At 40.7% G+C, this 18,224-nt stretch overlaps 1 protein-coding gene across 3 annotated transcripts in view; it reads left to right on the top strand.

The window, feature by feature from the left end:
- pi4kab (phosphatidylinositol 4-kinase, catalytic, alpha b) overlaps positions 1-3,931 on the top strand; it is a 102,585-nt gene extending 98,654 nt beyond the window's left edge. For 2 of the 3 annotated variants that reach the window (XM_067414551.1, XM_067414553.1), the window contains 2 exons: positions 845-928; positions 3,219-3,931. In XM_067414551.1, the coding sequence (XP_067270652.1) occupies positions 845-928; positions 3,219-3,270 (136 nt within the window). In that variant the 3' untranslated portion in view covers positions 3,271-3,931. The remainder of the gene's footprint in view (positions 1-844; positions 929-3,218) is intronic. The other variant, XM_067414552.1, reaches the window with a different exon arrangement.
- The last annotated feature ends 14,293 nt before the right edge of the window (positions 3,932-18,224 follow it).

Consider the following 18,224-nt stretch of genomic DNA (forward strand, 5'->3'; position numbering starts at 1 on the left):
CTGAAGCTCAGCGCCGTGTCTCAGGATCTCACACTGGACTGAAGCTCAGCGCCGTGTCTCAGGATCTCACACCGGACTGAAGCTCAGCGCCGTGTCTCAGGATCTCACACTGGACTGAAGCTCAGCGCCGTGTCTCAGGATCTCACACCGGACTGAAGCTCAGCGCCGTGTCTCAGGATCTCACACCGGACTGAAGCTCAGCGCCGTGTCTCAGGATCTCACACCGGACTGAAGCTCAGCGCCGTGTCTCAGGATCTCACACCAGGCAGACGTGAACATTATAAACGCGTGCGCTCAATTTTGAGTCGACTTCTGACTGAAGAGCTGCACAATGAGTGTATCTTGTAGCACAGGGTGAAATCAGTATGTACATTCATGATTTGAGGGAAATATAAATGTAATCGCCGCGGACAGGGGTCGAATGCCGCCTTCGGTGTATGTGTTCGAATTTTAAAGGCGTGACGCGTCTGGTGCGAAGCTCAGTGCCCTTAAAGCGACATGTCTTTATAACACTAATATTGAGCACCCCCATATTGCCTAAAATGGTATGATCCTCGTTTCATAACACCCGCGAAGATTCGACCATGAGATCAGTGGTCGAATCCGGTCCTGCGTATCTATGCATCGAATCTTCGACTATTAGGGGTCACTCCTAGTGCATTAGGGTGTACCGGTATTTGTTGTTATGAACATGGAGAGTTAATGAGTTATAAATTTGAGCATGCATCATAACAGATGGCAGGAACATCTCCAGACACACTTGAACGAGAACAGCAGTAGAACGTGCATGTTTGGGTTTGTTGTGTGAAGATTTGGTTTGTGTAAGTGAATCATGTGTTTTTAGGCAGCGCTTTAACCCTGGAGTGAGTGAGAAGGAAGCCGCGGCTTTCATCATCAAAGTCATTCAGAACTGCTTCCTGAGCAGCAGGTCAGTGTCACACACACACACACACACACACACACACACACACACACACACACACACACACACACACACGTTAGTTTTTGTGAAATGTGGGGACATTCCATAGGCGTAATGGCTTTTATACTGTACAAACCGTACTTTCTATCCCCCTACACTGCCCATGCCCCTAAACCTACCCAACACACACACACACACACACACACAGACTGCCCCTACCCCTAAACCTACCCATCACAGGAAACATTCTGCATTTTTACTTTCTCATAAAAACTCCTCCTGTGTGATTTATAAGCCTTTTGAGAAGTGGGGCCATGGGTAATGTCCTCATATTTCACCCTCTCCTGTAATACCTGTGTCATACCCATGGCATTATACACATTTGTGTCCTCATGTTATAAAAACATGCCCACACACACACACACACACACACACACACACTGTATGTACAGTAGGGGTGTAACGGGACATGCGGTGCATACAATCCGACGAGGAACACAGTCAGTCACAGGCGATCACACTCCAGTCCAAAAGAGGAAAAAGAGCAGAAGAAGAGACGATCTACTCGCCAACCCAAAACAAGACTTCAGATCAGTGCTCGTTTTAAAAGCAAATTTTGATTTAGTTTCAGTCATTTTTTAGTCACCTGAATAGTTTTTTAGTTTTAGTCGACTAAAATCGAATGATTTGAGTTGAAGTGTAATGCATTAATTGAGCATTTAGGCATAACATAACAGACTGTTCCTTGAATACATGCCAAAACTCACATTTTGACGTAATTGTGTTTTTGACCGTTCAAGAGCAAAAATAAACCATAGACCTCAATTTACTTTTATTGTTTGTTTTTTTAAAAGCATCTTTGTAGTTTTTATAATGTTGTATTTCTATTTTAGTTAGTATATCATGTTAAGATAAAGCTTCAAATACATTTATTTTCTTTATTTCCGTTAATTATTTATTTAATTTCAACTAATAAATGTTTTAATGGTTTTAGTGAACTATTATAACCCTTTGAAAAATATATGTATCAAAAACTGTTCTCAGTCTTTCCTCCTGACTACAGTATAAATTAATTGGGAATGAAATTAAATATCAAAAACATTTATATAATGCGTAACTTTTAATTATAAACAAGCTGGAAATACACTATTTCCACTATTCAGAAGAGGGAGATCAAATATGTATTGTTACAACTGTCTCAAACATATTACTATATAAACATCGTAAAGTAAACATTATCATTATTAATCAGTATTAGTTCATAAACAATAACCTGGCCTAAATGTGTGTTATTCATTGATTGAAGCGCTGTCGTGTGAGTCTGGAGAAGCTCAACAGCTCCATGTTTTCCCGCCGTTAGAGTCTTCCCTTATCGTCCCTCCCTATCTTTTTCCTGTCGTTTTTATTCATTGACGAAACTGACAGTAGATTTTCACCATAGTTTTTGTTATCCGACACTGGTATTGATTTATTGATCTCGTCTCGTTTTCGTCAGTGAAAAAAGGTTGTTGTCAAAAAAATGAACACTAGTTCAGATGTCAGGCGAGAGTTTGCTAGGAGCCTAAATGCTGAGTTTTATTCATTTTTGTGACGCGCTCCACAAACTTCACAGAAAGGAAACCGAGATGGCAGAAAGCAGCGTCCTGTTTTTCTTTATTTTACAAAAACACAATTTTTATAGATTTTAATTCTTACTTTTGACCATAAATCACAGAGTATTTTGAGTTGTTTCCACTGTTATAATGGGATAAAATCATTTGGCATTGTGGTGATTTGTGTGGTGGACGTCTCAGTGATGAAATGCTGTATGTGTGTCCTGTAAACAGAAAGCCTCCCTCAGGTGTCGCTTTACTCGCGTCTCCTAGACAGGTGAAGTCGGCTCTTTTTCTCCTTCTCGCTCATCTTTCTGTGCTTTCTTGAAAAAGCGTGATATTGAATTTTGCGCATTCGCCAATGTCACCACATGTTAATGAACTCTCACGTACAAAAACCATGACAGTAGTCTCCGCACAACACGTTTAAACCCAGTTTGAACAGCCGTCGCACAGCATTGGTCAATCTATCAGTTTGAGTAACAAATCAATAGTTCCAAAGCAATCAGGAATCTGGAGTTGCCAGACATGTAAATACACCAAACTCGTAGCAAACCGTGACCCCAAAACCGAGGTACATACCGAACTATGACTTCTGTTACACCCCTAATGTACAGATATACATCCATCACTCGTGTGCTCATCACATTACACACAAATAAATAATATATCAATTACATTAAATGTGTTTTCATCTGTTCCAGGAGCAAAACGTATGACATGATCCAGTACTATCAGAACCAGATCCCCTACTGAAGGCCAGAGACACGTGTGTGTGTGTGTGTGTGTGTGTGTGTGTGTGTGTGTGTGTGTGTGTGTGTGTGTGTGTGTGTGTCCTCTTACTGTTGCACTGCTGTCTCAGTCTGGTGTGTCCATGCACTTCACACACCTGAGATGAGTTTGCATGGATTGATACACACTTCTATCAGCACTTCTGGGAGTTTTCTTCACACGACACACTTTCTGCTGCATGATGATTTAAATCATACTTGATTTTTAAAGTCAACTTTGTGCCATTTTGAGTTTTATTTGATGTGTTCAGTTTTTAACATGTCATTATTAAACTACAGCAGTGTTTATGGACAGCCTGGACTAGAGACCAATTTTAGAGGTGATATATTGACACATTAATGCACAAAATAACAAATCAGCATTTGATCGATTATATTTATTAGCAGGCAGTGCTGAAGAGTTGAAATGTTTGCTATCCTGTGAATCTTGATTTCTTTGCAGCTCTGAATTTGTGTAATGATATTTCAGATTTTATGACTGCTTGTTACTGATCAGTCGATTGTGCAGTGACTAATCTTTGTACGCTCGTTTGTAGGATTGCATCAATTTTCTGCCTCTTCTCTCCTTCCTTTTGGATTATTTATTGTCTGTGATATTTAATAAATGTCTACGGTAAATGCAAGTGCACATTTGTGAAGCTTATTTTCTGGCATTGTGCATGTGATCATCACAGATGTCGACATAGAACAGAAGAAGTGTGTTTATTTATTTAGTTTAGTTTTATTTTCCTGCCACCAAATTGTACTCATTGTTAGTTCTACTGCTAGTTATTTAGTGTACAAAATGCATCAAACGGTCAGATATATGTGTGTGTTATCAAGGGCTTGTTCACTGACAGTGATTTGAAGTGGCTCTGGCTTATAGACAAAAAAAAAATATGGACGTAGTGTCTGTGACGTCACCCATAGGATTCTGAAGAGCCGTTCTGAAGTGTAAAGTAGAGACGAGCTGGCCGTCGCCATCTTGGCAGCGTTTCATCGCGAGTCACACCCGAATAACAGAAAATGGGCAAATAGGCGGGATTTGGGCGGGGCTTATGTCACATGATGACTAACAGACAGCAGATAAATGGCTATCCACCTGTCACTCAAAGTGGCCACACCCTTAATTATGCAGAACTTTAAAGGAGCCATGTGTAAAAATTGAGGTAAAAATATCCAAAAAATGACCTACATGCATCAAAAGAATGAGAAGAAATAAGGGCGATGATGTCATTAAAAAAATGTCAAGTTATAGTGCTGCAGAGATATCTAACCTTAATTAGCAGTAGCATTACTAGCCCCGGCCCGACAGGTGTCGTAATACCAGTCTCGGCCATGGGAGGCGGTATGCGGGCAACATAACCACCAGCCAACCTGGCGTACTTGAACCTGATGTCAATCGTGTGGAAAGTACAGCCCACTACTTCATTTCAGTTCAGGGAAGAGAGAGGACGGATGGCCGAAGCCCTTGGCCCCTTAAATGTATCTGACATGATAAAAATAGCTGTTTTTACCTGACGAAAAAAGCGGAAGTGCGGGCGCCCGGCGACTGTGTCCCGTCCGGTCATAATAAAAGTCCCCGTACTCGCGAGCCGTTTAGAATAGGCGCCCTCCAGTGGACGAAAAGTTGCATAGTGCACCTTTAAGGCTTTATATAATGGAAACGAATGAGTTATAAAAAAATTCACCCCACCTCCCGGTCGTCATGAAGGGTAAAATTAGCTGTATAGACCAAAACCACAATTTGTAACAGGTTTTTTGTTTTTTCTGCTGTAAAGTTGGGCATTTTAACATGAGCTCAATGAGATTCTGCTCCTTCTGGAGCCGCTCTAGTGGCCAGTCGAGGAACTGCAGTTTAAGTCACTTCCTTATTGGCTTCAACAGATACTGGGGGAGGAGCCGCTTGATTATAACTCGTAACTGCTGTCATGCAGTGTGAAAAGAGCAGTGATCCGACCAGTTTGAAAATCATGCAGGCTGAACTCGGCATTAAATTTGGCTAAATTAAAAGAAGTTCACAAAACTCAAAACAATGAAGAAATAGATGAATTAATATGTGTCAGTTGAGAGAACTCGAAAGAAAGTTCTGAAGACTGCTAAAGTTAATTTTTTTAACTAATTAGTTTTAAGAGAACACTTAAACCAATGAGTCGTTTTGAGTGTTAGGGTTTAAAGTGTACAGCCTTTTTCAGACAGTCATTGTTTCTCATGTGGATGACCGTAAAAAATAATTTGTAAAATAAAACTTGTGCATTCGGATGGTGAATGGAGAAGCAAATGGAGGAGCGAGTTTTGTGATCCTACAAACCCAGAAACGCGTCAGTCACATTTTGTATGCTGTAAATCAAATGTCATATAAAAATAAATTCAGATTTGATTTAATAATAGGAAAATAATATTCTAATTATTAGTAAAAAATAAAATAAAATAAAAAGGAAGATAGATAGTTTATAGAAATTATAGAAATGGCATTATAGTTACTTTTTTGTTGTCGTGTCAATGAAGGCCTTTCTGAGCCATCAGATTTCAACACTGGCTTGTTCGAGATCCATTGGTGCTGCGCAGACTGATCAGCATATGACATCAAAGTACCGCGAGAACAATTGTAGAGCAAACTACTCCTTATGCTTTTGATTCTCTCTCGCGGTAACTTTGATGTCATTCACCGATCGGTCTGCGCAGCGCCATGGGATCTCGAACAAGCCTAATATCTTCATCTGTGTCTGAAGATGAACGGAGGTCTCACGGGTGTCCAACGACATTAGGGTAAGTAATTATTGATAGACTTTTAATGTTTGGGTGAACTAACACTTTAACCATGCGGTATTAAAGAGACAGCTCGCACAATGGGCCCATAAAAATACCTATTTAGATAATTTGCAATTGTATTGTGGAGTGACACTTTCATAAACTTTTTTATACTCCTCAGATTATATAATAGTAAATGTTACAATATCATAGCACAACAGTGATCAGCATAAATGATAAGCCTAATACTCACAAAAATAATAATAAGGTCATACAGATCATAACACTGTCTCGGAGGTAAGAGGTATATTATCCTGAAGTGTTTGTCTTTTTTTATTCTGAAATGTGAGGCAAATGTTGAATCACAATAATTAGGAACCACATTTTCCACAAATCCCTTGTCTCAATTGGGATGTTCTCTTTTATTCTTTGCTGCAAGGGCAGTGAGCGTAACATCGAGCGTATTTTGCGTTGTGTATTCATCAGGCTGTGAAATTTTTTCCAAAAGATCTCAAAGAATGACCTTCTCAGCTGCCATAGTTGCAACTCTTGTGTCATCAGAGCACCACCGTTTGTTTAAAACCCGTTTTGTAACGCTTTTGTCTGGGCTGACCACAGTGACTATCTACAACAGTGGTGATTGCTGACTAAGCGCAGGTGGTGACCAGGAAGGATGCTGGGAAGTGTAGTGCAGATGCAAAGAATGAGCTGGTTTCATTAGGAAAAGATTGTTTTTGGTGTACTTTACAATAAGGTTTCATTAGTAAACTTGAACTAACAATAAATAAATACGTCTGAAGCTAAAGTTAATTTTAATATTTACCAATATTCAAAAATCTAAAAGATTATCCAATAATAGCCTATTCTTTAATAGAACTGAGCGAACATGAAATAACAATGAACAGTTGTATTTTTTTATTATACATTAATACACGGCTCTGTGAAATACTTGATTCTGATTGGTCAATCGCGCATTCCAGCCGTATGTTATTCCCAAATAAAAACCGCTCATTGTTAACCGCTGATTGTTACCGGGTACTACGAGTTATCTTGACCGGTACTACTTCTGTGCTTAACGCTGGCGCCATCTTGTGGCTTAAACAGCCGTGGGTTACAATGGAAGACTTCAAGGCAGGTTTCCTTTATAACGTTTTTAATATGGATATTTTTCTTACACAAACGCATCGATTCGAATCAAAAGGCTCTATTAACCCATCGGAGCCGTGTGGAGCACGTTATTTGACGAACAGCTGCATTTTTTATGGGGTTCAAACACAACTACAACTAACGTTACTGCTTGGATTAATGTTAGCCTGGACTTTTTAAATATAACTCCGATTGTATTTGAAAGAAGAATGTCATATACACCTATAATGACTTGAGGGTGAGTAAGGCTTTGTTTCATTTTTGGGTGAACTAACCCTTTCAGCATTCATTTTCAACATGTATGGCAAATCTTCAGCAATAAAGCAGTTTGGAACTGTTTTTCTTCGCGGAAGCTTTGGGTAAGAGCTAATAAAATATTTAATCTCAAGACAATATTTTGTGTCTAATTTATTTGAGACTAATAGCCGTGTAATAAGCGGGATAATGTCCACCCAGCCGGTTGTTATCACAGAATAAACCCCTTCAGAGCGATGCTCCGCTTCGCCTCGGGGATCACTCTGGAGGGGTTTATTCCGCGATAACAACCGGCTGGGTGGACATTATCCCTTACATAACAAATACTAAAATATTGTAACAAATGCATTGCTCATTGTTAATGTTAATGCTTTAATGTTAAGTAACTGGACCTTATTTAGGGTGTCATGTGATCATCACAGGGCTTGAACTGTCAGATTGGCTTTTCCAGTTGAAGAGTAAATAAAGTGGAAGAACATATTTTGTAATTATAAGGTCTCATTTGTTAAAATGAATGTATCAATGTCACTAAAATAATAAAATATCTGAGTAAAATAAGATTGGATATCACTAAACCGCCGATGCATTGTCTGATATAACATCATTAATGTGTTTGATGTGAAATGTACTGCTTCAGATCCAATTAATAACTTATTTCGATTTTGTTTATTGTGCCGGTTCAGAAATTAATTCGATATTGTGTAAAAAATGTCACCAAAATTAATACAAATGCACACAAAATTCAAGATATTGGCAAACATGATATTGCTTTTATACAAACATTCAGTAATTTAAAAAAAAGTGCAAAGATGACTTTCGTTGTTAAGGATTTAATTTTATTGGTAACAGCTCTATAGAGTGTCTTATTCTAATTATATTTATTGATTTGAAAATATATTACTTTAGGTGGTAATGTGGATCTTTTTGACTTTAAGGAGTGCTGGTCTGGTCTTGGTCTCGGATTAAGTGGTCTTGACTACAACACTAGCTAACAGTGTTTAAATTGTCACTAGACAGACGCCGCTTCCTGTTTGATGCGCAATTATCAATACAAATTTGATGGATCAGCTGGAGTTTTTCCAAGACCGACATATATGGTTCTGTCCTTGTGGAGAAAAAAAGGGCCCAAGCCATATCTAGACTCCAGAATATCACAGTATAACACAAGCATGGCTAAAGTCAGCATTTGCTTCTGTTCTGCCTATTAAACTATGTCTAAATTGAAGATGATGAATGAATCTGAAGGTGAATCATCACTCTTTTTTTCTTCAGGCGCATTGACACTTGTTCAAGCGGCTGTTCTACCTGTTAGACGAGTTTCCACTCTGTGATACGACTGGACCGCACCCAGAGAAGTGTCACACAATTATTTGAGTCAATAAAAACACACACAACAAAGTAGAAAGAAAGAGAGTATTTATTGATTCGTTTTAAATAATGTAGCACGCAGCCATCCTGGGTCTCCAGGGTCGTCGGTGATTGGGTAACTTACGTCTTTCTGTAACTGAGCCATCTTCATGAGCTTTGCCACGTTGTTTGGCTTTTTTGGCCCGTCACAAAGAACGAGGTAGCTCTACTTCAGCCTTTTTACTGAGAGACAGACACAGAGAAATCTTCTGGCTGGTTGGCTAAAATATATTTTCTATATATCTTAACCAAGCGCTTTCCAGCTGAATATATTTGAGAAAAAGCTGAATCCAGTTCTCTCCAGTTAAACCCAGTAGAGAAGATGCTAATCAAGTTGAATATACCTGAATTAAGCCGGTATATTGACAACACAAACATGCAAGCATTGATAATATGCATTACTATACCTCCCACAAAGGCAAGCCATTGCCGGTTCCTGAAAAAAGTTGAATCCGGTTGGATTACTGTGGTGTGCGATGCAGGTATAACGCTGGAATCTGGCATGTTTACCGCAGTGAATTCAAACGAAGCATCAGACATCGTAAAGAATACAAATCGTTGTACAAATCGTTGTACAAATCGTTGTACAAATCGTTGTACAAATCGTCGTACAAATCGTCGTACAAATCGTCGTACAAATCGTTGTACAAATCGTTGTACAAATCGTCGTACAAATCGTCGTACAAATCGTTGTACAAATCGTTGTACAAAATCGTTGTACAAATCGTTGTACAAAATCGTTGTACAAATCGTCGTACAAATCGTCGTACAAATCGTTGTACAAAATCGTTGTACAAATCGTCGTACAAATCGTTGTACAAATCGTCGTACAAATCGTCGTACAAATCGTTGTACAAATCGTCGTACAAATCGTACAAAATCGTTGTACAAATCGTTGTACAAATCGTCGTACAAAATCGTTGTACAAATCGTCGTACAAATCGTACAAAATCGTTGTACAAATCGTTGTACAAATCGTCGTACAAATCGTACAAAATCGTTGTACAAATTGTTGTACAAAATTGTTGTACAAAATCGTCGTACAAATCGTTGTACAAATCGTCGTACAAATCGTTGTACAAAATCGTCGTACAAATCGTTGTACAAATCGTCGTACAAATCGTTGTACAAATCGTCGTACAAAATCGTTGTACAAAATCGTTGTTGTCTTCAAAAGAGCTGATGATCGGAGTGGCGTCCTTCTCAACGTCCATCCAAGATGAGTTATGCTCACGAGTGAATATAACCATAAATATATATAAATGGGGCGTGGCTTCAAACAGGTGTCTGATTTTCATTGGCAAGAATGAAGTCAGGAGATCTGATGTCCAAATTTGGTCATAAAATTCCTGCCCAACGCTAAAACCACGTGCCTGAGTCTGTCATGTCAGATCCTGCCACGTCCCGTTGTTTCCTCACTTGGTTCAATTCAGTTCATCTGGCACTCGCATAATTTATCCCCTTTATTTTTACTTGCTCCTGGTCTTTATTTTATTTTAGAGTCTTCTATCAATCTGCTCCATAGCAGATATATAGCCTCCAAACATTAAAAAGATAATCAAAAGAATACTATTTATTTTTAAACAGTTTCTTGTTAACTAACAATGACAATTGTTTTATGATGAAATGATTTTGCTTGTTTACAAGATTTTCACAAGGTTTGCGATTTTCCAGTTCCATTTGCTGAATGTTCTTTGAGCCGCTGAATCCTCTTCGCATTGGAAACCCCCTTATAATGGCGGTTCATGGAGTTCTGCTGCCAAAACACGAGATGTTTGGATGGCAGTCAGTGCTAATGTGCTTTGGCTCATGCTCTCATGCATTTCATTGGTATGAATGTAGAAGTGAAGTGAAATTGCCCTGCAAAGTGCTCCAACTCCTTTCTTCATTTAAATGGCACTTGTTGTGCCATCATAAAAAATCATCTATTGCAAAGTGTTGCAAATGGTCCAAAATGCAGAGGCCAGGTTTTTGACCGGCACGCATAAATTTCCACCTCGCAGTGGTTGCTCATAATATTGAGCGTGGAATTCAAAATTTGACCCTCTCATAGCTAGCACAAAATTTATATTTACCATAACCATGAACCGTGTGTTTGAAACCATAACCATGTATTTTACAACATATGTGCTTGCGATTCTTATTAAGTGGGGTAAAAAAATTTTTAGGATTCTTTAACTGAAGTCAATGAGAGCCTGATATCTTGGACTTCTGGAGACTCCAGGTAGGTTGCAGTTCTGGAAAATTGTGGTGCTGGAGACTAAAGGGATTCTGATGGTTTCACACTTATTCACCTTAATTCTAAATTATTTGGCAGTTATAGTGTGTGTTGTTTCTTCGCTATCTGTTTTTGTCTGACCCTGCTGAGCATTTAATCTAGATCTCCTTGATGTAGGGCACCAAAAGGCTTTAACTGTGAGAAAGGGAATGAAATAGTGGCACAATGGTTGATTAATTTGTTTGGTCTTTTTCCAAGGGCCGTTGGGAGAGCGCTGACTGACAGGGGAGTGTTGAGCTACACTGATTTTCTTTGATTTGTTTGTGAAATACATTTATCTTAGACTGTACTTGTTGATACTTTTGTATTATAAAGCTGTAAATGTAGTAAATCATTTTTAAATTATTCCAAATAAACCTTGCATAATACACTAAAGCATGAGCTACCGGTTTCTGTTCATTGAATACCTTTAACATTTTTGTGTAGTTAGTGGATTACATGTAATGTTTGTATTTAGGGGTTTACTATAAAATAACCCAAACAGAAAATATGGTAGCCTCACACCTGTTGTGGCCCATAAGAGCCCAACATAACGCCTATCTGTGTCCCATTATCAACCCATATGGGCAGACCCATGTAGGCCCCAAATGGGTGCTACCTGGGTTACCCATATGGACCCGGTATGAGCCCATCAAGAGACCCATTATTAACCCATCTGGGCTAACCCATGTGGGGCCTCCATGGAAACTGAGGACAAAATTAGCTGGGTCCCAGTTGGGTAGCCCAGGTGGGCCCCAGATATCAGCCCCCACATGGGTGTGTTGGCTGGGTGGGTGCAGTGCAGCATTTCAGAATGAAACTTGTGATCACAAGAAAACAACACAGAAAAAAAATATTATCCATGGCCATTCAGGGCTTCCGTACAATTCTAATGAAATAAAATGCTTGATTTTTAAAAAGTGCTTGTGTGTTTTCCCAAAAATATTTGGCTGATATCAAGGAAACAAGACAAAAAAAACAATTTCTACCAAATATACAGTAAAAAGACCAGAGAGAAGAAAGGTTGCGAAACACACTTCCTGTAAATGCTCTCTCTTCAAATTAAACGAAAGTAATTTTAAGGTTGGACTGGAATTCCCCTCTGGAATTTTCCATCTTCTGACGTCAAAACATGTGAGATCACATGTTTTTTTTCTGGCCAATAAAAATCTGACACCTGTTGTATGCCTGAGTTCATGTGTATAAAAAGACATCAACCACATGAACGCTCTCTCACAGGTGAGTACGACACAGGTGAGATGGATCAAGATATTCAACCCAGAGGAATGGGACTCCAGGACGACGCTCCTCCATTCCCACCGGCGGGTCGAGATATTCTCCCCCTTCAACAAATGGGAGTCCAGAACGTCACTGCTCCGTTCACACCGGCGGGTCGAGATATTCTCCCCGTCCAGAACGTCACTGCTCCGTTCACACCGGCGGGTCGAGATATTCTCCCCATTCAACGAATGGGAGTCCAGAACGTCACTGCTCCGTTCACACCGGCGGGTCGAGATATTCTCCCCCGAGCAATGAGAGTGCCTGAATTTACTGAGGTCAATATGCCATCACTTGGCACTACACCTGACTCAACCACCACAGTAACCCTGCCAGCTTTGTCTTTAGAGCAGTGGTTTACTTCTGTACGTGGTTTGGCTGTAGATCTACACAAGATTTATTCATGTGTATTGACCTTGATTCAGGTGTTCTCAGTGGGTTTCTCTTGGTCATACATGATCTCGGCTGTGTGTCAAATTGGGTCTGGTGTAAAATCTTTGGTTCGTGTATTCCGAAGATTTCACCGCTTGACTAAAGCAGCAGCTCAACAATATGACAAGAACAGAAGAAACTCTCCTCCAGGGCCTTGACGTGCAAGCCTGGACGTACAGAGAGAGTTGGACGAGCAACTCATACCGATCATAACAATAATAAAACTTCACTTATAATAAATAAATAAAAAATAGTGACACTTTTTTTTTGTGTTTGTATTTACTGAGATGTCTGTACATGTCACTTCTCTGGTGCGGTCAGAGAGCAAGGACTACGAGGACTGTGCTGGGATTGTTTGAAAATTCATTGAAAGATCCACTGCCTGAAAGTTCTTTGGCCATTGAGATTGATCTGTTGGATCCACTTCTAATGGCGGTTGATTCAGTCCTGGTGCTGTATCTCAACACGTTTGGACAGAGTTTGATGTGGTTTGCCTCATGCTGATCGATTTCATTGGTATGAACATAAAGAAAGAAACTGCATTTCCCTGCAAATATTTCATTCCCTCACAAGGGCTCATATTTATAATGGAATAAATTCAGGTAGGTTTCTGGAGAACAGATATGACGGTAAATACGATAATGTAAGAGAAACTTTCTTCTGTGGAACAAAAGACCTCGTTCACCAAACCCAGATCCATCACTCGATATCACGGCGAAATAACAATGTTTAATTTCAACATCAGTATTTCTTTAACTTCAATGATCATTTGGCACATAATGTGTTTCCTAGCATGTATGAATAAGGTAAGTGTGTCTTGCTCTTGCTTCAGTCACGTGGCACATTATTGATGGGAACCTTCCAGAAGCTTCTGAGCCACTCTCATTACAAAAAATGTGAAGAGCTTTAAGCTTAAAGGAGATCACCTGATACTGTAACTACACCCCATTATAATGCTAATAAGTGACATTTGGTGTAATCTGTGGAATTGGTGTGTTTGTTTTTCTAGGTTTTCTAGCTGATATTGATGAGCATCTGGAACATTTGCTTGAAGAGTCGGTCGGCATTTTTACAGCAAAAGGATCCAGTTAGTCCACATTTTAACAGCTGAAGAAGTTGGTCGGTCACTATTTTAACAGCTAAAGAAGAATTTCTTTGTCTTGATCAAATTAATGCATAGTTCCTTGCAGGCAGAACAAACCAGCAAGTGTGCCAAGAACTTTAAACGGTCTTGTTTTCTGGTATCTTCCAACAGGTGTGTAAAGATGAAAGATTCACTGGTTCTGTTGGTTTCTGCTGCAGAGGAGACGAACTTTTGGTCTGCCTCGATATCACAGGGAAGTAACAGTTTGATTTCTTCAACAGTATTTCATTGACTTTAATGAACATTTGGCACATAATGTGTTTCTCGGCATGTATGAATTATGCGTGTTGTGTTTCTGCTTCAGTCATGTAGCACATTATTGACTTTCCAAAAGCTTCTGCGATGGACAAAAAACAACAATGTCTTGCATTAAGGATTAACCCAATCAGTGATATTTGCTTTCTGATATTCTGTGGGATTTGTGTGTGTGTGTGTGTGTGTGTGTGTGTGTGTGTGTGTGTGTGTGTGTGTGTGTGTGTGTGTGTGTGTGTGTGTGTGTGTGGCCTGGTAATCCCTACGTTATGGGGACAAAATGTCCCCACAAAGATGGCAATATCCGAAATCCTTGTCCTTGTGGGGACATTTTTAGGTCCCCATGAGGAAAACATCTTATAAATCACACAGAAGGAGTTTTTTTGAGAAAGTAAAGATGCAGAATGTTTCCTGTGATGGGTAGGTTTAGGGGCAGGGGCAGTGTAAGGGGATAGGATGTACAGTTTGTACAGTATGAAATCCATTACGCCTATGGAAAGTCCCCATAAAACATGGAAACACGACGTGTGTGTGTGTGTGTGTGTGTGTGTGTGTGTGTGTGTGTGTGTGTGTGTGTGTGTGTTTTCTAGCTGGCATTGGGAATCTTCTGGAGCAACTCGTTGAAGAGATCATCAGTTCTTTAGCTCGGGTCCAGCTAAAATCTTCTAACGCCATGAATTTGATGTTGGGATTACCAATATCTCAGCCATTATAAAGTACTAGAAAAGCACTAGAGCACAAACCAGCTCAGGCCGCCCTCATGTCTTTAGTCCGATTCAAACCTCTTTCCAACAAAATCTGACATTACAGATACAATCCTCCAATAAAGTTTATTACAAAACTCACTTCAGTTCTTATAAGCACAATAGGACTCATAATTACAGGTGTGTCCATCCCACTATGATAAACCTGTAATATAGGTATGCTCATGAATTCCCCTCAGATCCCAGCACAAAAACATCCCCACAACACTAACCAGTGTTCAATATCAGTACACAGACACAGACCTGTTTAACACAACCACTTCATACAAAACACAAGTAATCCTGCATTATGCTTTAGGCTTTAACACATTCCAGCCGCAGTGAGTCTTGAACCAGCTGCATATTTCATTTCTGTTTAAGCCCTGCACTTTACCTTCCTGGTTCTTTTCTTAAACCCTATTAATATCATATAATTTATGTCTTTTATTCTTCTTGTTTACAGTGACTTTACATTCTTTACAATATATTATGATTTAACAGGATAACTTTAGTAGAGTGAGTCAAACAAAGCCCTTGAATGACCAGCAAAGATGTCCAGACTGTCATCTCCCCCGGCCTTCTGAGAGCCCATCCTTCATCTAGACAGATTGTTTTTCTTTTATATGTTATATAACATTCATGCCATCCTAGAAATAATCCCATGAAACTATAGTTACAGTGTTATTGTCTGTGATCTACAGTTGTCTGCCAAAAGGGCCGATGTCAAGAGGGGTCTCATCCAACCCCTGACTCATCTAATACTGATCAGCATGTATTTAGTAGATTGGCATATTGTATTGCTATTCAGTATATTCAGTGAATATTCATATTTCAGGTTGAACAGAGCATGTGACTGTTGGACGCTGGATGATCAGCCTTGAGCAGTGGTGGGCAACTCTGGTCGTCGAGGTCAGCCGTCCGGCAGAGTTTAGCTCCATTCCTAATCAAACAATTTTAAATGAGAATGGAAATGTGTCGGCTGAATCGTACGAGGAAAGAGAAGTGTGTGGAAACGACCATCAGAAATGTGTCAGCTGAATCGTATGAGGAAAGAGAAGTGCGTGGAAACGACCATCAGAAATATGTCGGCTCAGTCGTACGAGGAAAGAGAAGTGCGTGGAAACGACCATCAGAAATATGTCGGCTCAGTCGTACGAGGAAAGAGAAGTGCGTGGAAACGACCATCAGAAATATGTCGGCTGAATCGTACGAGGAAGGAGAAGTGCGTGGAAACGATCATCAGAAATGTGTCGGCTCAGTCGTACGAGGAAAGAGAAGTGCATGGAAACGACCATCAGAAATATGTCGGCTGAATCGTACGAGGAAGGAGAAGTGCGTGGAAACGATCATTAGAAATGTGTCGGCTCAGTCGTACGAGGAAAGAGAAGTGCGTGGAAACGACCATCAGAAATATGTCGGCTCAGTCGTACGAGGAAAGAGAAGTGCATGGAAACGACCATCAGAAATATGTCGGCTCAGTCGTACGAGGAAAGAGAAGTGCGTGGAAACGACCATCAGAAATGTGTCGGCTCAGTCGTACGAGGAAAGAGAAGTGCGTGGAAACGACCAACAGAAATATGTCGGCTCAGTCGTACGAGGAAAGAGAAGTGCGTGGAAACGACCATCAGAAATATGTCGGCTGAATCGTACGAGGAAAGAGAAGTGCGTGGAAACGACCAACAGAAATATGTCGGCTCAGTCGTACGAGGAAAGAGAAGTGCGTGGAAACGACCATCAGAAATATGTCGGCTCAGTCGTACGAGGAAAGAGAAGTGCGTGGAAACGACCATCAGAAATATGTCGGCTGAATCGTACGAGGAAAGAGAAGTGCGTGGAAACGACCAACAGAAATGTGTCGGCTCAGTCGTACGAGGAAAGAGAAGTGCGTGGAAACGACCATCAGAAATATGTCGGCTCAGTCGTACGAGGAAAGAGAAGTGCGTGGAAACGACCATCAGAAATATGTCGGCTGAATCGTACGAGGAAAGAGAAGTGCGTGGAAACGACCAACAGAAATATGTCGGCTCAGTCGTACGAGGAAAGAGAAGTGCGTGGAAACGACCATCAGAAATGTGTCGGCTCAGTCGTACGAGGAAAGAGAAGTGCGTGGAAACGACCATCAGAAATATGTCGGCTCAGTCGTACGAGGAAAGAGAAGTGCGTGGAAACGACCATCAGAAATATGTCGGCTGAATCGTACGAGGAAAGAGAAGTGCGTGGAAACGACCAACAGAAATATGTCGGCTCAGTCGTACGAGGAAAGAGAAGTGCGTGGAAATGACCATCAGAAATATGTCGGCTCAGTCGTACGAGGAAAGAGAAGTGCGTGGAAACGACCATCAGAAATATGTCGGCTGAATCGTACGAGGAAAGAGAAGTGCGTGGAAACGACCAACAGAAATATGTCGGCTCAGTCGTACGAGGAAAGAGAAGTGCGTGGAAACGACCATCAGAAATATGTCGGCTCAGTCGTACGAGGAAAGAGAAGTGCGTGGAAACGACCATCAGAAATATGACGGCTCAGTCGTACGAGGAAAGAGAAGTGCGTGGAAACGACCATCAGAAATATGTCGGCTGAATCGTACGAGGAAAGAGAAGTGCGTGGAAACGACCAACAGAAATGTGTCGGCTCAGTCGTACGAGGAAAGAGAAGTGCGTGGAAACGACCATCAGAAATATGTCGGCTCAGTCGTACGAGGAAAGAGAAGTGCGTGGAAACGACCATCAGAAATATGTCGGCTGAATCGTACGAGGAAAGAGAAGTGCGTGGAAACGACCAACAGAAATATGTCGGCTCAGTCGTACGAGGAAAGAGAAGTGCGTGGAAACGACCATCAGAAATGTGTCGGCTCAGTCGTACGAGGAAAGAGAAGTGCGTGGAAACGACCATCAGAAATATGTCGGCTCAGTCGTACGAGGAAAGAGAAGTGCGTGGAAACGACCATCAGAAATATGTCGGCTGAATCGTACGAGGAAAGAGAAGTGCGTGGAAACGACCAACAGAAATATGTCGGCTCAGTCGTACGAGGAAAGAGAAGTGCGTGGAAATGACCATCAGAAATATGTCGGCTCAGTCGTACGAGGAAAGAGAAGTGCGTGGAAACGACCATCAGAAATATGTCGGCTGAATCGTACGAGGAAAGAGAAGTGCGTGGAAACGACCAACAGAAATATGTCGGCTCAGTCGTACGAGGAAAGAGAAGTGCGTGGAAACGACCATCAGAAATATGTCGGCTCAGTCGTACGAGGAAAGAGAAGTGCGTGGAAACGACCAT

Source organism: Pseudorasbora parva, chromosome 13, assembly GCF_024679245.1.
Source record: "Pseudorasbora parva isolate DD20220531a chromosome 13, ASM2467924v1, whole genome shotgun sequence".
NCBI lineage: Eukaryota > Metazoa > Chordata > Actinopteri > Cypriniformes > Gobionidae > Pseudorasbora > Pseudorasbora parva.